Source organism: Biomphalaria glabrata, chromosome 7, assembly GCF_947242115.1.
Source record: "Biomphalaria glabrata chromosome 7, xgBioGlab47.1, whole genome shotgun sequence".
NCBI lineage: Eukaryota > Metazoa > Mollusca > Gastropoda > Planorbidae > Biomphalaria > Biomphalaria glabrata.
In genome coordinates, this window is record NC_074717.1 from 45185666 (window position 1) to 45210699 (window position 25034).

At 37.3% G+C, this 25034-nt stretch overlaps 2 protein-coding genes and 1 long non-coding RNA gene across 9 annotated transcripts in view; 1 reads left to right on the top strand and 2 right to left on the bottom strand.

The window, feature by feature from the left end:
• LOC106069793 (protein unc-93 homolog A-like) overlaps positions 1 to 6790 on the top strand; it is a 42414-nt gene extending 35624 nt beyond the window's left edge. For all 5 annotated transcript variants that reach the window (XM_056035984.1, XM_056035985.1, XM_056035986.1 and 2 more), the window contains 3 exons: positions 940 to 1075; positions 2631 to 2762; positions 4665 to 6790. In XM_056035984.1, coding sequence (XP_055891959.1) covers positions 940 to 1075; positions 2631 to 2762; positions 4665 to 4891 — 495 coding nt within the window. In that variant the 3' untranslated portion in view covers positions 4892 to 6790. The remainder of the gene's footprint in view (positions 1 to 939; positions 1076 to 2630; positions 2763 to 4664) is intronic.
• A 1977-nt stretch (positions 6791 to 8767) lies between these two features.
• Positions 8768 to 13006, bottom strand: LOC129927359 (uncharacterized). Its single transcript, XR_008778974.1, has 2 exons — positions 11133 to 13006; positions 8768 to 11086 (listed from the first exon to the last, which is right to left on the bottom strand). It is a non-coding gene; the product is annotated as an uncharacterized LOC129927359 (long non-coding RNA).
• Positions 13007 to 13032: 26 nt separating this feature from the next.
• The window catches only part of LOC106058940 (RAB11-binding protein RELCH homolog), a 149993-nt gene continuing 137991 nt past the window's right edge, over positions 13033 to 25034 (bottom strand). For all 3 annotated transcript variants that reach the window (XM_056035991.1, XM_056035990.1, XM_056035989.1), the window contains 3 exons: positions 20023 to 20139; positions 18347 to 18485; positions 13033 to 14379 (listed from right to left, as the gene is read on the bottom strand). In XM_056035991.1, coding sequence (XP_055891966.1) covers positions 14271 to 14379; positions 18347 to 18485; positions 20023 to 20139 — 365 coding nt within the window. In that variant the 3' untranslated portion in view covers positions 13033 to 14270. The remainder of the gene's footprint in view (positions 14380 to 18346; positions 18486 to 20022; positions 20140 to 25034) is intronic.

Below are 25034 nucleotides of genomic sequence, written 5' to 3' on the forward strand. Positions count from 1 at the left end.
CTTCAGGGTTGACTCTCGAAGCCTTTCCCATATTTGGGTACAGGTGCAAGGCAGACCCTGGGTTTTCCTTCTTCTATCTGGGTGCTGTCATGCCCGAGGCTTTCTGGTTTAGGTGCCAGTTTGCACTTTCTCCTGTTAGTGAAAACAGTTCCGCCGGACTCAGTATCTGAGCCACACGTGAAGGCCAGATCCAGTACCACTTCCAGTAATGACAACTTTACGGAACCAAGTGTGGTCTAGTGAAGTGACTATGTATATGACCAAGAAACAGACAATGAACCAATCAAAGAAACACATGCACAAGATGAGTTGCAGACAGCACACGCGGCCATTTTGAAGGATGTTTTTGTTTGTTTGACATGTTTCGGATGTTCCTTCAGAGTTGAAGATAGTTTACTTCCTAGTCCAAACCTCCCGCAGGACGACGGGGGGATGGGAGCGGGCAGGGTTTGAACCCTCGACCGTCGATAAATCCGAACGACAGTCCAGCGCGCAAACCGCACGACCAGGCAGCCATCGAACCAGAAATTCTTACAATACAATCTCTAGATACTTTGTTGTCTCGTTATTTGTTGCTTGCAGTGACGCGGATATCTGAACACAGTCTAAGCTAATTATGAGATAACATTTCCATATTTAATTATGGCATTAATTTGAGATATTTGGACGTATTGAACAATAGTTTGTACATTTAATATTACCGAGGTAGGTTTGTGACAGGTGGAATGGTAGTCACTGAGTAACTAAAGACATACTTTTAAAGTAGGGACTTACTCTCATTGACTAAGCAGTAGCATACTTTTTATGTATTATTAAATATTTTAAGTACACACACTTATAAAATATTTTAGAAATGTTACATATAAAATAATTAATTTACATTAAAATATGAATATTACCCTGCAAAAGGTGATCTCACTTTATGATTGTCTCCCCTAGGCCTTTATCAGCTGCTCTCTCGGTATTTGGAACCTTGGCTACGTCATGATATGTTACGGTGTTGCTGATGCATTGTGCTCCTTTTTATTTGGGAAACTTGTGACGTACATTGGTCATATCCCATTCTTCGTTTTAGGTAAGTCGACACCGCCAGCTAAGGTGTGCAAGTAACTTTTGTAATCAAAGTATTGTACTCCGTTGAAACAAAGATGTTAAAGCCTGGCAATAATCTATTATAATTAATAATGTTACATGTACAGGAAAACGTCGATTATCCGGATTAATTAGGAACTGACACTGCCCGGATACTCGATCATCCGGATAATCGAATGTGGACAATTTTAGGAGAAAGCTTGCTCTTTTTATATAACACAAATTAAAGTCTATAAAACCAAAAATCAACGTTGGTATCGACAGTTAGGAGAGAAAGAGTTAAAAGAGGTGTGTGTCCTGTTCTTAGTTGAAAGCATTAATACCAATGTGGAGTTAACATCGACGTAAACGAGGTCATCATGAAGTTCAAGAAACGACTTGAATTAGTTGCGGCCAGATGGCGAGGATTAGGTTAGTAGTTTTATTGCATTTCTTGACAAAGGATTCAAGCAATGATTTTTTTTTTGTCTGCTTCTTCTCTTCTCTTCTGCTACATGTTTGGACTCATGTTTTCAGGTGTTTTTTTTTATTGCTTCGTGAAGGGCTTTCTGGAGAGGAAATTCTGGGATCTTGTGACGAACTGACCAACCCAATAATATAATGCTCATGTGATTCAGTGATTTGACACGCCATCTGAAACAATTTCGTTACTAGGGGAACTGCAGTCTAACGCGTCGTCTATATGGCTTTGTATTATTTGTTAATCGCATAGACTGTAGACTGTATAAAGGATAGAAAAGTACCAGAAGCACACTATAAGGCTAAACCACTTTTACAGACATATGGCTAGACTCACGCAGTAAAGTCTGTTAATCTTTTATAAAATGTCTGGTGAAGGCCAATCACATTAACGGGGCTTACTGTCATTCAAAGTGGCCTATTCGGCGGTCCCACCGGGCCTTTACGGTACCGTCCACCAGGCATTGGCCCGAACGCCCATATAGCCAATCCGCCTGATACTCGCGCGGGGCCTCGCGTACTGCTAAAGCCGCCTCAGGAATCGGCCTGTCCTACCAGTTCTTATAAGTTAACTTTATTTTCATTCTTCTTGCTTAATGGTGAGGTTTTGACCCCCCCCCCCCAAAAAAAAAAAAAGAATGAATTTTTGAAGCTTGGCTCATAGTAAAAAGCGTTTCCACAGATCCCATAGCTGGCTTAGATGGACAGAAACGTATTTGTTTTCGGGCGGGGGGGGGGGTTGTTTAGGGGGGCGCCACTAACAAGTTTGAGAAACACTGAATAATATAGTAACACATTTTACTTTCAGTCGTTGTGTGAGTTTTAAACCCTTCTGTTTGATTGGCCTATTTATTTTGCTTGATATTTCCATGGCAGATCAAACACATTTGGATTACAAAACTTAACATTCCACAATTCACACGAGAGTAAGCTGGAAGACTATCTTGACATTATACAAGGTCGTGGTGACTCCGTCGTGTGGGGGAATGTCTTGGTTTTCTGTTGTGCATGTATTGAGCCGCCAGACGTGCAAGTAGTCAATCATTTTATTATTGAAGTAACTCCGATATAACTTTCAGCCTTCGGGACACACGGCGGCTTGCAAATAGCTTTTCTCAAGTGGTCTCCACAGTCTGATCAAGAGATCATCTTCTACGTCTGCGCTGCATTGTGGGGAATGGGAGATGCAGTCATACAGACGCAGGTCAATGGTAAGCTCTTATTGGAACACGTGTTGTTTGTTGATGTGTTAGATCCTACGTAGTAATATTGTTATATTAGATCTTGAGTAGTTATTTGTTATATTAAATTCTAAGTAGTTTTTACAAAGCTTATATCCTCTCACTGTGTCTATCTGGTAAAACGTTTGTACACGTTATTTCTCCAACACCCAATCTCGGATTAACCTTGCACAATTATTTCTTTTACCTGACAACACAAGAATCAATAAAAAAAAAATTAAACTGTTGGTTAATTAGCTATTGGTAATTACTTATTTTGTTTGGTATCTTGAAAAAGGGAAAGAAATTGTATTTGACTGACTTGGTGGTATAACCTGAATTAGCCCCCCTTTAAAGTGACATAGCTATAAAATTGACTATTTGCATAACCGACTCTCTGTCACAGTGGTTAGCATTTCGGTTTGAGGAGGCTGGAGTCATGAGTTCGAATTCAGAGCTTTCTTTTTCTTTACAATTTTTTTTTAAAACGATTACGGTAAAATTAACCCAGATATCCCTTTCTATCTCTTCCCCTCCCGTATTCCCATTTGGTCCAGAAAAGTGATGGCTTTATTATTATTTTTTTTAAAAATTATTTTTTGTGTGTTTTTATTTGCTATATTCTATACTAAGTAGTTTGATGTTTCCACGAATGCTGGCATACATGTTCTTAGACTTTAGAAACTGTGCATTCAAAAATTTGTCTGGTCACGTGGTATACGCTTAGGTCATCGGCAAGATGGTCTCGCGCTACTCTGTCATCGATCCTTATTCCCTGCTATCAACGGGAGATTTAGACTAGAATGTAATAACCTTCCTTTCGGTATAAAACGTTTCGAATAAAAATTGATTTGTTTTAGCTTCCATTACACTCGTAGGCCTATGACAACAACAAAAACAACAAAAAAAAAACAACAACTAATTAACATAAAAATGGAAGTTACAAAAAGACAAAACTAAATAAATATTTTTCATTGAGTGTAATAAGACTTGAACATCTTTTTCTGAAAAGAATCGTGTATATAAATAAAACAGGAAAAAAGTTTTACATTTATTATGCATCATGAAAACATTGGAATAACACATTGACAGTTTAAGTTTACAGACAGAGTTTATATTTACTAAAAAGGCACAAAACTGCAAGTGCAAATCTCTCAGACCCCCTGCCCCCCCTCCCCCTGATGACGAAATGTTCACTTCCGTTACACACCAAAGTTTGAGTATTTCTTCCCATGTATTTCAGAAAGTTTGAGTATTTCTTCCCATGTATTTCAGAAAGTTTGAGTATTTCTTCCCATGTATTTCAGAAAGTTTGAGTATTTCTTCCCATGTATTTCAGAAAGTTTGAGTATATCTTCCCATGTATTTCAGAAAGTTTGAGTATTTCTTCCCATGTATTTCAGAAAAGTTTGAGTATTTCTTCCCATGTATTTCAGAAAAGTTTGAGTATTTCTTCCCATGTATTTCAGAAAGTTTGAGTATTTCTTCCCATGTATTTCAGAAAAGTTTGAGTATTTCTTCCCATGTATTTCAGACAAGTTTGAGTATTTCTTCCCATGTATTTCAGAAAGTTTGAGTATTTCTTCCCATGTATTTCAGAAAAGTTTGAGTATTTCTTCCCATGTATTTCAGAAAGTTTGAGTATTTCTTCCCATGTATTTCAGAAAGTTTGAGTATTTCTTCCCATGTATTTCAGAAAAGTTTGAGTATTTCTTCCCATGTATTTCAGAAAGTTTGAGTATTTCTTCCCATGTATTTCAGAAAAGTTTGAGTATTTCTTCCCATGTATTTCAGAAAAGTTTGAGTATTTCTTCCCATGTATTTCAGACAAGTTTGAGTATTTCTTCCCATGTATTTCAGAAAAGTTTGAGTATTTCTTCCCATGTATTTCAGCTCTGTACGGTCACCTCTTCTCGGACAAGGCCGAGGCGGCCTTCGCCAACTACCGGTTGTGGGAGTCGTTAGGCTTTGCCGTGACCTTCGCCTACAATGACTACCTCTGCACGGACACTAAACTGTACGTCTGCTTGGGTGTCCTTGGCACTGCTGTCATTTGTTACACCATCGTAGAGGTCATGGCCTGGAGGAAGAAAAAGTACAGCGCCGACATAACGAACTAATTTATATTTTTGTTTTCTGCTCTCATTGTTTATGTAAATATCTTGTACAGCAGTAGAAATTGTGTCCAAAATAATGTTGCATTCTGTTTATGTGGGGATGTGGGTGAAGTACTTTTTAGTTTTTAAAAGTGGAGATTATGACCTGTATATTTAACATTTTGGAATGCATGTTGTTGTTTTTTTAGTTTGAAGAGTATAAATGTTTGAGCTTAGAGAGTAATCATTTTAAGCATGGTGATTTTGGCTGGTTGTGTGGTATGCGCTCTAGACTGTCGTTCGATGGTCTTAATGGTCCCTGGTTCAAACCCTGCCCGCAATCCCCCGCCGTCCTGCGTGAGGCTTGGACTAGGTTCTAATGATCTTTAAGTGTGGAACATCTGAAACATGTAAAACATTTTGCAAAACAAATAAACATTCAACATTTTTAGTTTCGAGAGTATGCCTCTTTAAGTTAGGATGATTGATTCATTCCAGATTGTTTTTATGTTTTTAATTATCATTATCTGTCCGTTGACTTTTGTTGTAGGGCAGGGGTTCTCAACCTGTGGGTCGCGACCCATTCGGGGGGTCGATTGAGGATTTGCCAGGGGTCTCTTAAGACCATCAAATTATGGATTGTTATTTTCTACTCTTCTGTATGTGCGTTTGTGTTTGGGGGGGGGGTCGCGGCAGAGTGGGGGATTGTAAAAAGGGGTCGCCGAGCTTAAAAGGTTGAGAACCGCTGTTGTAGGGGATGCGGTGACACTAAATCCCTCGACTTTTCCTGGTCCATAAATCTATAAATCAACAACGACTAATTAGCCCTGAATGCAATGTAGACCTTTCTCACCAGCGACGCAGACGCCAGCGTTGAAGGTAGGGCTAACAATGAGAATGCACTCAGCATGTAGTTTCTATTCCAAACGACGGTTTAATGAAGTACTTGGAATCAGAATAGAAGACGCTGCGGGGTAAATTCTTAATAGGAAAAAGTTTAACGGTGCATTCAAGTCAGCGGTTTGTTGCAGGTGGGAAGTCGTTTCTCACAAAAATTGACTTTCTATTCTCAACAAATTGATAATTAAGACAGTTTAAAGAAATGAGAGTTTTGAAAAATAAACATTTAATGTTGAGTGCTTCAAATAAACAAAAATAAATAAGGTCAAGCTATTTGCCGGACTGTTGTGTAAGTAGTCTGAAGTTACTTGTGAAAATTCGATGTACTTTTAGAAAGCTAATATCAACTTACTCTGTCCGGTAAAAAGTTTGCACACTTTTTTTCTTCGACACCCAATCTCAGATCAAGCTGAAACTTTGCACAATTATTTCTTTTACCTGACAACACAAGAATCAATTTAGAAAAATTAACCAATTAGCTAGTTAATTATTGGTAATTATTTATTTTGTTTGGTATTTCGAACTTGGGGAAAGAAGTGTACTTGATTGAAGTGGTGGTATAAGCTGACTTAGTCCCCTTTATAGGCCACCGCTTTAAAGTAAGTTTGAAACAGACAATACATAACTATACACTCTTCTATATTCATAAGCACCTCACTAGCAGAGTGGTTAGTATACTGGCTTGAGGCGTGATCCACGAGTTTAAATTCAGGTCGCCCCCCCCCCCCACACTTATTTTTTGTGTGAATGCTTTTAAAAAACAATGACGATAAAATTCACCCAAATTTCCCTGTCTTTCTCCCCCCCCCCCCCCCCCCCCCATTTTCCCAACTGATCCAGATAAGTGATAGGATCACAGCGTATTGAGAAAGCTAAAAGCATACAATTGCTCTTAACAAAAACAACTGGTAAAAAAAAAAAAAATTCTGATCGCACAGATTTATTGCTCTGGTCTAGAACTATTACACATTTAATTATATGGCTGATCTAAACTAATTTTAGACTTCGTGTAAGCATTTTTTTTTTAAATATGATTTTTTTTTTAACCATCGTCGTTGTATAATTAGAGGGCATCTCCAAAATCTTGTATTTAGTAGGCCTAACTCGTTTTTAAATTACTTTTGACATGACCTGCTTACCCCCAGACGACACGCGCGCACACCTGCACAACTCTTCCATCACTTTTTTAAAAAGAGTCTAACGTCTGCTAACCTGAAGTTTCCTGGTCTATGACGTCATTGTGCTAAATAAAATTATGTATATATATAATATATCTATATATTTTTTTTTGATTCTGTCAGAAAAGGGTCATGTTGACTTTTAGCCTGCTATTTGATTTTTCTCCTTCCTTAAATGATCTGAAGAAAGTGAACGCTGGACCATTAATCTGGATCTAGTTCTACCGTATCGTTCGCAATAGAAATTAAAAAAGAACCAAGTTTAGTAGGAAATAAAAAACATCAATTCAACCAAGTAATAACTTGAACAATTTTCTAGGGCGCTTATTAAGTGACGTAGATCCGGTTCATTTAGTCTCCAGACTGTTGCCAGGTAAGCTGAATACTTATGTTTCGCTTTCATCGAGACTTGCCAGGTTGTAGATCTACAAGTCTTGGCGCCATACTTAATTAAGAAATATCCACTTCCAGTGATTTGTGTAATTTAAATATTTGGCTTCGTGGTTCAACGCCGTAATACGCCACATACAAATATCAAGTTTCCATACATCAAGTATCTTATGAAAATAATAAAAAAAAAAAAATCATTTAAAAAAAAAGGTTTTGACATTTTAATGCTTTTCTTTTTGACCAATGAAATATTGATTTCCCATTCACGTCTTCTGTTTCTTTAAAATAATAATTAACGAACCTAACAAATAGAAACCTAACAAGATTTGAAACATTCAATGGAATACTTTTTTTTTTTTCATAGCTTAGATATAAGTACAAAAAATATTAATTAGTCCAGCTTTGTCTGAGAAGTTACGATTGGTTCATTATATGTTTTACACACACGAGAAAAGTTAACAAATGTCGACTTTCGAGTGAAATGTCGACCAACACAATAGTTCAGTAAAGACTTAGGCCAGTTCTTTCCCTCCCCAGACTTTTACATTGTATATACGCCCATGAGAGAGTGAGGGAGAGAGAGAGAGAGAGTTAAAGAGGGAAGGAGACAGTGCCGGATTTTTTTATGTGGAGGCCCCCTACAGTTTTTTCGAAAGCTTTACCAAAGATAGACTTATGAATGAAAATGCTTATATCTAAATACGTGCAATAATATAGAAGAGACAAAAAAAAAAGAGTTCGTGAAAATTTAATATAAATTTATATATATATATATATATATAGATTTTCTTTTTTAAAAATATTTAATATAGGCCTACATATCTTAGTTTTCAAAAAGTGTACATTGTTGAGTTTGTGGAGGGTAAGGCCCTTGGTAGACGCACTGTCGTAAATCCGGAACTGTATTTACTAATTCCGAGCATGCTACAAGCGGAGAGTTCTTAATCACAATTTTACCAGGCGTAAAAAAAACAAACTTAAAATTTTCTGACCCCTTGATATTCGGATATATTTTTATCTCTTTCATGGAGGTCCCTCTTGTGGATACCCCGAGGTTGTAGCCCCGCCTGCATTCCCTTAAATCCGGCACTGGAAAGAGATACGGAAAAAGAGAGAAAGAAAGATGGGAGAGAAAGAGAAGGAAGATTGGACAAAAAGAAATAGTAATTAACTTATTTCTAAAATAAAAATAATGAATAAATACGTCACTCACAAAATTGTTTTATTTTATCATTTCTTTTTTGAAACATTTTATTTATTACAGTATTAAGATTTAATTTGTTTTACATGTTGCTGGCCCGCACTTTAGAATAAAGAATTTTACATCTACATTGATTCTGTATACACCTGAAATCAATTGAGATGGCTCTATTCAAACGTTCAAAATAACACGATCTAGCAGACGACACAACCAATAACAACAAAAGTCGGATCAAGAGAACTGGAATGTTTATTTCATCAAGATATCACATGAGGCTATGCAATAACACACACACACAATGAGTGGATAATGAACAACACTCGATATAAAAAGAGAGGAGTCTAGAATGACAGTAGGCCACTACGTATCATCTCTACCTAGCTATGACGTCATAGGTCATGTGGTTTTATAGCCATCTAAAACACAGTAAGTAGATCTACATCAAGCACATGAAATAGAGATTTATAGTTGACAGTACAAAAAAATGAATACTTTGAAAGACATTTTAAAAGACCACGATACATGAATGAAAAAAAAAGATAAACAAGAGAATATAACACGAGGGCAAACTAACATTGTATAACTTTGTCACACTTCAGTGTGCGAGCCAAAAGGCAGGTGAAATCAATTGAGATGGCCCTATTTAAACATTCAAAATAACTGGACTCATGCAGACGACTAAATCAATCAGTAACAACAAACGTCTGCACCTTCTTCCCTAGTGCTAATTAGAGCATGGAATGGGTTGCCTGAGTCAGACAAGAAAACCAATGATTTAGCAGAATTTAAGTCATTGATTAGCATGTAAGACTATAGTGACCTAGGGACACGCGTAGGACGTAATCATCATCTTTTTTTTTTTTGAAGTAACGTTTGTATTTTATAAGATAAGAAAATGAACGCCAGACGAGAGAAAAGGTCTGACCTGGTGATTGGGTCATTTACCAAGGGGTCGGCGCCAAGCCAAAGTAAAGTTTTTAAAACCAGTTGGCGCGCCAGTCTTCCGCTAATGAAATTTGTAAGCAGATTAATAATTATTAGTTGTCAGCTGTACGAATGTCTAGAGAGCTATTTGATCCTTTTACAATTTGACTTGCACTGCTTAAGGAACACTTAGAATAATGTAATCAAACATGGCGAACTAGATCAAGATATTTAATTATACAATTCTACACAGTGGATCTCAAATGTTTCAATTTATTATCTCATGATCCAACTATTATTTTGATTACAGAAACATGTAGAAAAGAAAAGAAACAAAGGACAAAATAGTAACATTTTTGTTTTCAAAGTATTACACACACAATTTTTAACTAGTGTTACATAAAATCTGACCAGTGTCCCGATGATTTGACTTTTTTTTCCTAATAATTTGACCAGTGTTTCAATGATTTGACCAGTAATTAATATGCCATTTTTTCTATCATTTCATTATAAATATCCTATTTCTCCATGTTTTCTGCCATAAATGTCTAGAACCTTCGATCTAAAATAAGTTCTAGTCTGAATAACAAAAGAGCAAGAAAATAAGATCATACATCTTTCAGATGACACATTCAAAGCCATCATGATCCTACTTAGACACCTCCCAGCCCACAGAGTCATCTCTTAGACACCTCTCAGCCCACAGTCATCTCTTAGACACCTCCCAGCCCACAGAGTCATCTCTTAGACACCTCCCAGCCCACAGAGTCATCTCTTAGACACCTCCCAGCCCACAGAGTCATCTCTATAAAGTTAAACCAACAACACGATAACCTAGAACCCTTGAGACTAAAATCATTAGTTTCACTGGCAGCAGTCAGTTGGTAGTTACACAGGTCAAGAAAAAAACTCTCGTTCGATCGTGATACGTACACAAATGTAGATGTAGAATGTTACAAGTTGTGAACAGAATACCTCTGAGACAAGTCCTACTCAGTACCTCTGAGACAAGTCCTATTCAGTACCTCTGACAAGTCCTACTCAGTACCTCTGAGACAAGTCCTACTCAGTACCTCTGAGACAAGTCCTACTATGTACCTCTGAGACAAGTCCTACTATGTACCTCTGAGACAAGTCCTACTATGTACCTCTCAGACAAGTCCTATTCAGTACCTCTGAGACAAGTCCTACTCAGTACCTCTGAGACAAGTCCTAATCAGTACCTCTGAGACCAGTCCTTCTTTGTACCTCTGAGACACAAGTTCTACATTGTATCTCAGGGACATAAGACCTACTTTGTATCACTAGGACATAGTCATATTTTGTTTGCATGCTGAAAGTTTTAGGTTATGATTTTTTTTTTAAAGTACCAATTCTAAAATGTCAAGTATCTAGCTTTTTAAATCGAGATTAAAGAAAAACAGTAACAGATCTACCACACAGATCTTCACCAAGAAAACGTTTCCAATCCAAAACAGAAGTAGATCTTGTCAACATAAAGATGGGTCTTGCTTTATAAATCAATGAGACAAATATTACAAAGAAAAATAAATTTTAAATTTCTAGCGAAATACATTATTTGGATTTCAAGGACATAAATAGCTGTAGACTAGCAAGTAGAAAAACCTAGATCTTTCTAAAGCTGGTCAGAACAGTTAGCAAGTAGAAAAACCTAGATCTAGATCTTTCTAAAGCTGGTCAGAACAGTTAGCAAGTAGAAAAACCTAGATCTAGATCTTTCTAAAGCTGTTCAGAGCAGTACAAAAATGTCAAATCTTTAATGCCTGCAATTCAAATTGACTGATCTGATTCACAAACTTGTATATAGAAATGAATTGCAGAAAGTATAAACACATAAGTACATAGTCTAGAAATTTTTTATTAATTCCTTTAAGATTATACATAACAACTTTGTCCAATAATTGTGTAAACTGGTATCCAATTACTTGACAGATCAAAATCACAAACCCCATAACCGATTCAACTTTCCCGTTGACAGCTGTGTTTTAAAACTTGTCAGATATTTAATAGAATCTAAATCCCAATGACAATACCCTGTATGTGAGTTTGTATGCATAAAACCATTAAAAGATTACTCTGGTGATTGCAGAAAATAGTTTGTTAATGAAAGTTCAAGCTGATGAAGACGAAAACATATTAGAAAACTATTGGCATGAATTGGTCCAGGAACAGAGACGCTTGAGTCGAGTTGATTACCCAAGTTCTGGGGGGTCTAGCATAGTGTGAAACTTGAGCAACTCATTGCATTCTATCATGGAGTGTTCAAACAAGGTCAAGGTCATAGAGAGATCTTTCAACTCTTTGAGCAATCAAACTTTTGTCTCAAGTAAAAATGTGCATTACATCCAACATCACATCCAGTGAGACACATTGATAAGACACACACATCCATGAGACACACACATCTAGATCATCTGAGAAAAAATGAACATTTGCCTCTGACCAAAAGGAGAGTCTATTGTTTCCAATCTATGGTTAAAACAAAACCAAAACTTGACTATAAAATGCTATGGTATAGATAAGATCAAACCAAACTTTTACACTTTTAGAGAAGTTGTCCAAAACAAAACCAAAACTTGAATATAAAATGCTATGGTATAGATAAGATCAAACCAAACTTTTACACTTTTAGAGAAGTTGTCCAAAACAAAACCAAAACTTGACTATAAAATGCTATGGTATAGATAAGATCAAACCAAACTTTTACACTTTTAGAGAAGTTGTCCAAAACAAAACCAAAACTTGACTATAAAATGCTATGGTATAGATAAGATCAAACCAAACTTTTACACTTTTAGAGAAGTTGTCCAAAACAAAACCAAAAAAAAAAATCCGAGTTCAAATGAAGTCAAATAAACTTTTTGTTCAAGTCTAGGCCTTCAACTGCAGAACTCTCCAAAGCTCAAGCAATCGCTGGCTAGAATGTTTAAAATGAAAACTTCCTAGTTCAACGAGTCTCATTTCTTTAGGACTTAAGACCAGTGGTTCTAAACATTGTAAATACTGGACATCTTGATGGCAGAGACAATGCAGTAGATGAGCTGTGAACAGCCTTGACACAGTTTTCAGATGAGGTCTTCCCCCAGGTCACATAATGAACTTTGAACTTGATACAAAGAAACATAAAAAGAAGAAATTTAAAATGAAGTTTTGTCAATTAAGAAAGTTAATTGGTTCACAGGTAAAGACAGAACCACAGGGGCCAGCCATCAGAACTTTCCTAAAGCCAATGTTCCAAGTGATCTTTGATTTAATTTTCTAAGCTAACAGTTGTTTGATAATATAACAAAATTCAACATAAAAGCAGGAGCCAATGCACTGATCTATATATTTACTACATGAGAAAAAAACAATCATGTCACAACTCATTGTATTGCACTGATTCACAAATTATGCACTATAATTGCATCATTAGTACTTTATTATTTCACCATTAGTATTCTATGATTTCATCATTCTAATGCACTATACTAGCGGTTCTCAACCTTTTAAGCTCGGCGACCCCTTTTTTTAGAATCCCCCACTCTGCCGTGACCCCCCCCCCCCCAAAATACACAAATACAGAATTGTAGGGTAGACAATAACAATCCATATTTTCGATGGTCTTAGGCGACCCCTGGCAAATGGTCACGACCCACAGGTTGAGAACCCCTGCACTCTACTAAAGTTATTACTTCTTAAGTACCATATTATTTTACTGGCTACAGGAATACGACGTTTAGGTCTTATCGTAAAACAAATGTTTCTGATACAATATTATAGCAAGAAGCAGCTACAGCATTACAAGATGTAACAAATGTGCTCTCCATGACATTACTCTGGTGAAAGTAGAGTACAAAGGCATTAGCTACACAGTACACTATTGGCCCCAATGTAACTCACTCTATAACTCTTCACCCTTATGTACAATAAATACACACATACACTGCCATTATGATGCTAGAAGCTAACAACAAAAGATAAAAATGTCAAAAGTACAGCTACAGTTCTGGCCATGTCTAGTTAGTACTGCTACACAGTCTGGCCATGTCTAGATAGTACTTCTACAAAGCCTGGCCATGTCTAGTTAGTACTTCTACAAAGCCTGGCCATGTCTAGTTAGTACTGCTACACAGCCTGGCCATGTCTAGATAGTCCTTCTACACAGCCTGGCCATGTCTAGTTAGTACTGCTACACAGCCTGGCCATGTCTAGATAGTACTTCTACAAAGCCTGGCCATGTCTAGATAGTACTTCTACAAAGCCTGGCCATGTCTAGATAGTACTTCTACACAGCCTGGCCATGTCTAGTTAGTACTGCTACACAGTCTGGCCATGTCTAGAAGTGATCATTGACCTCACTAAGCCCCAAGCTCAGATTTGAAGTTTGCATTAACAATAACAAAAATATTTTTTGAATAAAAATGTTCATAAAGATTTGATATGAAAGACAATAATAAAAAAACATTGATGACAAAATAGAATCAGAATTTTTTTTTTTGTTTTCAATATAAGCGCTACAAGAAACATTTAAACAGAATATGAAGCTATACAAACATATAAGATAAGATTAGGAGGAGACATAATGGCGTCACAAGTTGAAATAGATCTTTGTATCAAAGTTTGAGAGCAACAAGTTTTAAGTAAAAGAGAAACAGTTTTAAAAGTGGATAACATTGGACAGTTATTTAGAGTACATAATAGTTGTGGTCACTTCATGAAGATTGACGTTGTCAATGGTCAGTCCAACAAACCAGCCGCTTTCCCATGGTCACTCCGTGATGCTGAACAGTGCCCCTAAAGCCGAAGACTATTTCTTCCTGTTGAATATGTTCCCAATGTTGGCTTTGGAGGTGGTGTCCTTGATCTTGGACATAACTGATGTCCTAATGTCTTCGACAGGTCCTGCTGGTAATGTCCTAGTAAGTAAATGAAAAGTAAATCTTAAATGAAGTTTTGTATTCTATGTGAATAATAACAATTAGAATTAAATGGTGAAGGCTTTGGTGTGGTGGCTGAGAGGTACAATCATTGGCTACTGGGTTCAAATCCCAATGAAGACTGGGATTTGATAAAGGATTGTTAGGATTCCCCTCTGTCCAGCCAACTGTAAGGATTGCATAATGTAGGGAAGCAGGGGCGGACTGGCCCAAATGCCCGGTGGGCCGGTACTCAAATGGGCCTACAGAGCCTCATGAATGCCACTATGGCACGCATTCAATTGTTAAAGGTTTTATAATATTCTCATATATAAGGGTCTAAATGAGCGTCATGCTAATAACATCTTTTACAGACTACAGTATAATACTAATTTAATCTAACACATTTTCAAAAATAATGTAATAGCCTACATCCGTAAACAGTGCTATTAGCAGGCTTCATCATTTTAGGGTCTACAAACATAGTGATTAAAAAGAAACATAAGGCCTTTACTTCTTATAAAGATATAGAGCATGCATACAGTTATCGATACACTATTAAAAAAAATAACATAATGATTTTGAGAACAGATAAGCCTATAATTGGAGGCCCATCATATGATATAAAATTTATGGGCTGTACTGTATAGAAATGCCTGGGCCGAATTCGACATCCAGTCCGCCCCTGTAGGGAAGTAAGAACAGTTGGTCATCGGGCTGGCCACATGACATCCTCATCAAACTGTTGGCCACAGAACAAAAGACCTTTACATCACAAGGTCTAAAAGGGGAAACCACCCACCCTTGTTGCTTAGTCTACTGGCAGAGCAAAAAAAAAAAAGCTAATAAAAAAAAGGTTATATTGAAACCACAAAATCTCTCAAATTTACATACACATACATATATGTGTGTGTTTGTGTGCGTGTGTAAATGTTATTCAATGACAACGAAGTGAGATTACACATTGAGCAACAACTTTAAAAGGTGGCTCTTCAGTCAGTTCTACATCCTTACGTCAAAATGTTACTAGCCTCATTTTTTAATAATAATAATAATAATAATAATCTTTATTATCCGTAAGGAAATTTGTCTTACAATTTGTGCATTACACCAAACAAAAGACATTATAACTATAAGAAACCAAAGTGTACATTCACACCAGACTCACTCATAATTTACATGTGACAAAGTTTATACCAGATTGTTCTTATTTAATGATTTGATTGCCAGGGGAACAAAAGAGTGTTTGTGTCTGTTTGTCTTTGCTATCGGTGTCTTGTATCTCTTTTGTGATGGTAAAATCACAAAGTCCTGACACAAAGGGTGATTCTTTATTTCGAGGATCTTGTTAGCTTTTTTATAGATGTTTGTCTCAAACAACTGCCCAAATGGGGTTTGTTTTTTGCCAATGATTTTGCCAGCAGCATTTAGGATTCTATTAAGTTTATTTTTATTTTTAATGCTCAGATTGCCATACCAGGCAGTGATATTGAAACTTAAAATATTGCAGATGTGAGCGTGATAAAACATAGCCAAGGCCTTTTCGCTAACATTAAACGAGGACAGTTTTCTTAGTAGTCGTAATCTTTGCTGCCCTTTTTTGCTGATATAATCAGTATTTGCAGTCCATATACCTCAATGCCATCCTAATTAGAGACTAAAATTATATCAGGTTAATAATAGCAGACTTCGTCTTCATCTTCCTAAAGAGGATAAGTAGTATCCGTGCATATTGTCTACAATAACAGTGTACTGTATACCCTAGGACTACTTTTTATTTTCATTGTTTTTTTTTATGGTTTCTATATATCTGCATAAAACGTTACTATTTAATTGTTAAAAACAAATTTATAGGGATTATGAGCACTTTAAACACGATACGATCGTGAGCACGATGTAGTATGTATCTGTCTTTAATATAAAATCAAGAAGTTTTTTTTTGAGAAAAGACAATACAAGACATCATTTGTTTTAAAATAGCTTTTCTGAATTTACATAAATATGAATAATATTGTTTTAGCAAACGCAAAATAGCCTATGTTCTTACTTTGTTGCCAAAGGCGATGTTAAAATCGGATTTGTGAACTTTTAGGTGTGCTTTAGATCTAACCGAGGCAAATGGACAGACAGACTGCACAAAAAAACGATAGCCACTTTTCCCTATGGAGGCTGTTAAAAATGAAAGTGTGAAAAAACAAAGTATAGGCCAGCGCTTCACGTGTCCATCTGCTCACGTGACTGTATTTCATCCATCCAGTAACTAGTTCCACACACAATGCAATTCCCAGTGCTAGCCACCGTTCACAATTTGAGGCAATCATCTGCTGGCCTCATGTGTTCACTATCAGATGTCTGTAGCGTTTTTGTCCTCAAAACCAGAACTATTGCTCTTGTAGACCGTCTCGGAACTAACATCTGACTTGAGACTTCATTAGCTGCACTCATTCTTTCCCCTGGCCTCATAATTCTTACAACTCCCTCAGCAGAAGTAACAAATAGGAAATGAGTTGCATCCCTTTATTTTTTGTTCTCTCTCTCTCCCGCCCTTTTTTTTTTTCCATGTTCCTAGCAGGAGTTTTATGACTGCAGCGGGAGGTGACATGTCCTGGGGGACACGGAGGGGCGTTAGAACACTGAAGGGCCACGCACTGCGCCACTAAGAAGCAATAAGCTCATCTCCAGCAGGCTAGTTTCAATCAAAACAAGATACGTGTGGCACCAGACAATGACTTGACAAGATTCTAAGACAGGGGTTCTCAACCTGTGGATCGCGATCCCTTTGGGGGGGGGGGGTCGATTGACTATTTGCCAGGGGTCGCCTAAGACCGTCGAAAATATGGATTGTTTTTGTCTATTCCTCTATTGCTGTGTTTGTGTGCGTGGGGGGGGGGGTCGCGGCAGAGTGGGGGGGGGATTGTAAAAAGGGGTCGCCGAGCTTAAAAGGTTGAGAACCGCTGTTCTAAGACATAATGCACACACTGGCAGTCCAATCTCCCGCAGGTAAAAAAAAAATCTCGAAATGAAAATTAAAAAGTTGGATTCAAAGAAAAGAAATTTTATGATAGAGATATACAATAATGACGAATAGTCTCGTGAGCTGACCTCTGAATCAAGCATGCCACAAACAGCAGCCAATGGGAGATCTAAGAAAAGGGTCGACGTCTATGCGCAGCTGCACAAACAAAACACAGGTTGCTATGGAGTGTATGTGTATATATATAAACTGAATAATACTAAAAAAAAAACACAACAAACAAACAAGACAATATCTCCATTATACAACGTATAGAGCGATTGTTTTTCTCTTAAGTAATGAATGTTAGATTTAAAAAGACTCCAGGTTAAGTGAACGTATAGATTGACTAGACTTTATAGAGTCCAGTGATAGACCTTTAGATCTAGACTGAGCAGACGATGCGCAAAATGTCCCTGAACATGAATTTATTAAACTCTTGGATGAATGCGATAATACCCGAAGACATAGTCCGTTCAAGATACACATTTTCTAGTTCTCGAGCCAAATTTAAATTTAATTCTTTTTATACTTTGAAACATTATAACGGTCAAACAAAGAGTTTTCCCCCAGTGTGGCCAAAGATATACAATAACTGTCAAATTTCTAGGAAAATCGTTAGAGCTGGTTTTTTTTCTTAGATCTGCTTCCCCCCAGGTTTTAGTTTCCACAAAGGTACGAGGTAAATAGAGGTATTGTTAAAAAAAAAAAAAAGAAGATTTGAAGCTTTAAATCAAATGTATTCATACGCCTACATGTACGTTTGCATTAACTATCTATGTAAATAGCAAAGGTCAAATTTATAGCTTGGGTATTCCTTATATTAACTCTGTCAATCGTCAGGTCATAGATGTACTTCTGCTGAGATGTGTCTGTCGTGTTCACCAAGTCTGAATACATTCATTTCTTACAAGTTGAAGTATTACACACTGCAGTAGACCCCTAAAGACTTACTTGATGTCCAGTTTACTCTGGTAGTCTCGTATCATGGCATTCACTACCTCCAGGTGCTCGGCGCCCAGCGCCTCCATGTCCTGTTTCAAACATTTCAAGCCAGGTAACATGGCCTCCGCCACCAGCTGCTGGCTCAAGACTGGAGCCTTGGAGTTAAAGGTCAGATACAACACAAAGAGGATAGATCACTTTAAAGATTAAATGGCATTTTATGCATTACGCACATACACATCAAAAAGATTCAATACAACTCAAAGAGGTTAGATCACTTTGAAGATTAAATGGCAGATTATGCATTATGCACATACCCCGGTACACATCGAAAAGATTCAATGCAATGGAAGTTTTAGTTTTATTTCAAAGTTAAACTTAATCAGGGGCGTAGCTAGGAATTTTCCCATCGTTAGGGGCCCGGGGGGGGGGGCTTGACCTCTTTGAGGGTCCCTGCATTTTGCGTAATATTGTTTTTATTGTAAAAAAAACACACACTGATTTGCCCCCCCCCCACCTTAAGTGGGGGCCTGGGGAGATTTTCTAATTCTCCCCCCATCTCCCCCCCCCACTCTAGCTACGCCACTGAACTTACTAGATATTTGATATAGGCGCCAGTAAAGAATATAAAATGTTTGGCTCATTAATTAGAGGCGACCAGTCAATAGGACTCCACTATCAACGATGGGGCAACAGAAGCTGTACAACAAAATGGATGCCAGTTAATGAAACCGTATATAGAGGACATACATTTGTACAAAGCTTATATCAACTCTGTGTGTCTGGTAAAAAAAAAGTGTGTACACGTTATTTCTCCCACACCCATTCTCGGATCAACTGAAACTTCGCACAATTATTCATTGGCATAGACAAGTAAAAAAAAAAAAAAAAGTAACAATTAGACAATTAATTACTGTAATAAATTATTTTGTTTGATACCAACAGGGGAAGCTAATCCTTCACTATTCACATATAAGGCTAAATGTGTTGGGTTTCGTCCCCTTAAATAAATGTTAACGCTATTTCTCCCTCACGCGTTGTCCGATCAAGTTGAGACTTTAAACAATTATTTATTGTACCTAACAAGACATGGATCAATAAAAAAAAAAACAAACCCTAATTAACCCAATAATTATTTTGTTTGATATCGAATAAGGGAAATAGCTTATACATTATTGATAGATATAGTTTTAAGGGCGGAGTTCTTCTCCTTTAAATAAGCGTTTTTTTAAAATTGATTTATTCATATTTTGTTTGTTACCTTATAGATGCAAGAGGAATCACTCTCCTCTTTTCAGGTTCGCAATGGACCTCATTTACCAATCGTAAACAAACAACATTTAGCCACGTGGTGCTTTATCTCTTCTATATCATTTACGATCTCATGTTTAATTCATGATGGTTGTCACGTGACATTTTCCCATTGTTTTATCAATAAGATCACGTGACTAAATGTTGTTTGTTTACGATTGGTGAATGAGGGCCATTGTGCATTAGCATACATCACATGCAATCAAGTTGGCTTCAACAGAAGCTGATATCCCCCCCACCTCATTTTCTATGTCAGTACCACCACTTCGCAAATGTCATTTCTGGATGACCCTCCTCTCTCTCCCCCCACGCACACATACTGATTAATGCACTATAAATGTAAGGTAGCAGAAGTCTCTGACAAGCAAGGATACAACAACAAGAGATGGCGCTGTAAGCTTCAAACAGTTGCTTAGCGATATCCGTCCTTTTGGTTTCATTGGTCACGTGGTTATTGGCAGACGCCATGGCAGCCAGGCGAGGAAGTATAACTGAAAATAAAATAAAATAAAAAGAAAAATAAATTCAATCATTCAAATAATCATTCACGTCACAACACTTTCTGTTTCAATGAAAATCGGTACGTGGAAAACAAAAGTGCCCTAGTCAACTTTGAATCGTATCAGCGGAGGTATTGAACCATTTTAGCATGTCTGATTCAACAGGACCGGATGTCGTCTCCGAGTAGCTGTTAGCAGTCAGGTTTCTATTTAAAACAGAAAACACGTGATCAAATCTGCACTTTAAACAAAAGTCAGGCCAAACTTTTCTAGTCCCGAGGGACATTTCAATTTCAGAAACTTATGTCCCGGACTGCATCAGCGCAAACTTGTTGTCCATTTTAACAGAACAGAACGTCTAAGGCTTCGGACAGAAGTATCGAGGTCCGGATGTAGACCGGTGGTCGTAGTTTGGGAATCTGTTATGATATTTGATATTTTGGGATTTTGGCACATCAGCACAATTTAGGCCATGTCGAGCCCGTCATCTCTCAAGGGTTACTTCCCCCCCCCCCCCCTATAGCTCAAGATCTAAATGTTATACAGCTAGGTTATTAAAAAGAAGGTCCATTCATAGCTCAAAAAAAGTAAGGATTTATATAATTGAATAAAACTCTGTTGCAAATATTATATAATCACGATTGCTTTGCCCAATCTTAAATCAAGGTAACACAAGAGTTTAAACAGGCGTGGCATCCTAGGAAACAAAGGGAGATTTACTTCTGCAACTTTGCAGACGATTGAAACCAAAGCGCGCCATATTTTGATTGGTCATTAGATACAATGGTAGCGGTTGTCTCTTTCCCAGACTTTTTGGTGAAAAATTCTCATTCAGATATGGCAGTGTTGTGTTGTGCTGTGTGTCTGTCTTTTGGCGCTCTTTTACCAAAACTGTTCAAGCAGTTTGGATCATACGTTGCCTGGGCAACACGTTATTATATATTTTAGCAGATTTTGTATTGTCCCACAGTATAAATCAGAAAGGGTCCTTTTGACAAAGCTTTTATCAACTCACTCTGTCTGTTTGTCTGTCTGGCCAAAAGGTTGCGCACGTTATTTCTCCTACACATAATCTCGAATCAACTTGAAATTTTGCACAATTATTTCTTTTACCTGACAACACAAGAGTCAATAAAAACAAACAACAATTCGTTAATTAATAATTGTTCATAAATTTACTTTGTTTGGTATCTCAAACAAGGGGAAGAAATAGTACTTGACTGAAGCGGTGGTATAAGGCTGGATTAGTTCCCTTTATATTAGGCTGCCGTCTACAAGCTTAGTAAACACAAACATGAAATAGAAAGAATGGATAACTATACAATCTTCCATGGCTATAGACTAGTAGAGTGGTTACCGTGTTGGTTTGAGAAGGCTTGAGCCATGAGTTCGACTTCAGGTCGTTCCCTTTGTAATGAAATGATAACGACTAGTATACCAATACCATGGCTTTATTCGACAAAATTAGACTACAGTAAACAGTGAATGAAACCAGCACGTCTCGCATAACACTGATGCAGTCTATACACACACACACACACACTGGACATGAAACACACACACTGGGCATGACCTTCTGACACGCTGGACGCACGCAGAAAATCAACTCAGTTACACTACACCCTTTTTTTTTAAATTTATTTTTATAACTGCTTTTTTATTGTTAGTCTAGATCTATTACAGACTTAATGACACGACTGATCCAAACCAATTGATACAAGTACGCTTAATATAACCCTTGTTTGTTTGTGTTTTTAAAGTTTTTTTCTAGTTGTCTTCTCTTTTAAGTTAACACTTGTTCCGTTTTTTATAAGATTTGAGTTCGTTCTTCAAGAAACATGATCATCTTAAATATGCACTTCTTGTGTTGGATAGCCAACAGATCTAGGTCTAGCTTCCTCGAGTCTCACGAGTCAATTTCTACTTTTGGCACATTTTTCCCCCTCTCTTTGCCCTCCATCTTTACCCAGGGAACTGCTCAGATGGGCAGAGAATACCAAACAAATACAGAAATGTTGAGGGTTACTTCCCCTAGTTTATATTCCCAGCAGTCAGACTGGGGTAAACTTAGTAGCGCCTTGACGATTGACTAACTGGAATGAAGATAGGAGGAAAAAGGAAGGGGGGGAGAGTACGAAACAGAAGAGGGAACTAGTTATAAAAGAGTTAAAAAAGAGGCGAGATGTAAGAGAGAGGGAGAGAGGTAAATAGATGGTAGAAAAAAGAGAATGATGATAGTAAGATGGGAGGAAAGAAGAAAAAGTGACGGGAGTGACTGGGGGGGGGGTGTTAAGAATGAGAGGGGGACTTATAAGTATTAAGAGAAAGAGAGTCAGAGAGAAATAAATGGTTAAGAAAGGGAGAGAGAGAGTTTAAGAGAGAGATAGGGAGTTAATAAAAGGGGGTGAAAAAAAAGTCAGGTGTAAGTACAGATAGAAAGTGTTGCTGATGCTGACACTAACAAGACTGCACACAGTTGTCCAAGACTCAAAAAGGGACAGTAACTCTCTTCACTTCTGCTTCACAAAAAGAAAAAATAATCAAATGGAAGAGAAATAAATTCATCAACAGTGAACACACTGAGCGTTGAGCCAAGACCATTAGCTTATAGAAGGCCTGAACACTGACCTGCAACGTCACAACCTGTGGACAGTTTCGACCAATAGCTCATTGAGCAAACAGCTGATTTAGGCAACGACTTAGTCAATGACTTAGAATCTTAGAAACATCAATAATTTGTGTTTTTACACTTTGAATGAATCTTAGAAACATCAATAATCTGTGTTTTTACACTTAGAATGAACCTTAGAAACATCAATAATCTGTGTTTTTACACTTTGAATGAATCTTAGAAACATCAATAATCTGTGTTTTTACACTTTGAATGAATCTTAGAAACATCAATAATCTGTGTTTTTACACTTTGAATGAATCTTAGAAACATCAATAAACTGTGTTTTTACACTTTGAATGAATCTTAGAAACATCAATAATCTGTGTTTTTACACTTTGAATGAATCTTAGAAACATCAATAATCTGTGTTTTTACACTTTGAATGAATCTTAGAAACATCAATAATCTGTGTTTTTACACTTTGAATGAATCTTAGAAACACCAATAATCTGTGTTTTTACACTTTGAATGAATCTTAGAAACACCAATAATCTGTGTTTTTACACTTTGAATGAATCTTAGAAACATCAATAATCTGTGTTTTTACACTTTGAATGAATCTTAGAAACACCAATAATCTGTGTTTTTACATCTCCATTTTGTCTAGGTTTTTTTCAAAACACATTGACGTACGTGACGTAGAACACGTCTGCTAGAACTTACAACTGTTACTCTGTTACTGTGTTACTTTGTTACTCTGCTGCTATGTTACTCTGTTACTGTGTTACTTTGTTACTGTGTTACTTTGTTACTCTGCTGCTATGTTACTCCGTTACTTTGTTACTGTGTTACTTTGTTACTCTGCTGCGATGTTACTCTGTTACTTTGTTACTCTGCTACTATGTTTCTATGTTACTCTGTTACTCAGCTTGAACAAAATACAGAAAAAAAAGAAAGAGAAGCCACGTCACTGACAGAGGTGGAGCAGTGCTGAAGAAAAAGATGGGAGGATGAGCTGGGGAACAGTGGCAGGTAAAAAAATATTGATGACCCAAACCCATCTAGTAACCAGATCTAACAAATACGCACAAACACAAGTTTGGCTGTCACAAATCAATCCCAACAATCCATATGTCGTCTGCCGGAAGCTCAAAACAGTTAATAAAATGTCGCCGAAGAGATTCATTCATAGGTAAACAATTTTTATTCTTTTGTGTGTGTGTCATTCTCCCCCTCAAACATCCCCCCTCTTCTCTCTTCAGCTCTGCTCCAACTCTCTCCATGTCACAATCATTCTCTCCCCTTTTTTTCATCCTCCAATCTTTTTTTTTCTCCAGTAGCCACAGTTCTCGCAGTATCAAACCAAGCAGACGATATCTCTGAATTGAAAGCATCGCCGTATCGATACTGTTATCTTCATCCCGGCGGACACAGTTTCAGCCTCTCAGAGGCAGGGGAGACAATTTTAATCCGGTGATTAACAGACGCATGCTGTGACCCAACCTGATCACTGGCTAATGTCCAAGATTATGGACAAAGTGGCTCTCCTGTGAAGATAGTCACCAAAGCAAGGTTAATTAAAGTCTCCGGTTGAGTAGAGATACAAGACTTTCATGTCTGAGTATAGTAGATCTAGTACATGGCCAGTTTCTTGAGGTACCTGTGATATGTAAACTAGAACAGCGGTTCTTAACCTTTTTTGCCCGGCGACCCCCTTTTTACCATTCCTCATTACGCCGCGACCCCCCAAAAATAAAATTCTTTTCATTTATTACTCTAAATAACTATGCTCTCGTTAATGTAGATGTAGATAGCTCGACCACTGATGTTAAAGCGAAAACTGAGGTCTCCTGAAAAAGAAAAGAGGACCTTAACATTAGCACGTGACTCTTGACCTTGCAGACGACAGCCCAGAGCTTTCAAAAAACAGACCAGGCGTAACGATACGTTGTGCTTGATACGCATTAACTTATAGAGTTAAAGATATTTCTGATGCGACATTTAAAATGTTTGAAATCAATTCTGATTCGGTTGACTGCAACGTCAAACAATAAAAACAGTACATTCCAATGAAAAAAAAAAACACAAAAAAACTTTGTATGTCAAGTTTTACAAGTTAGAATTGACCCCCCCCCCCCAAAAAAAAAAAAAAATTAAAAAAAATCCATATTTTTGATGGTCTTAAGCGACCCCTGACAAATTGTTAATCAACCCCCAGGGAGGTCACGACCCAGAGGTTGAGAACCTCTGAACTAGAACGAGGAAGAGGCTG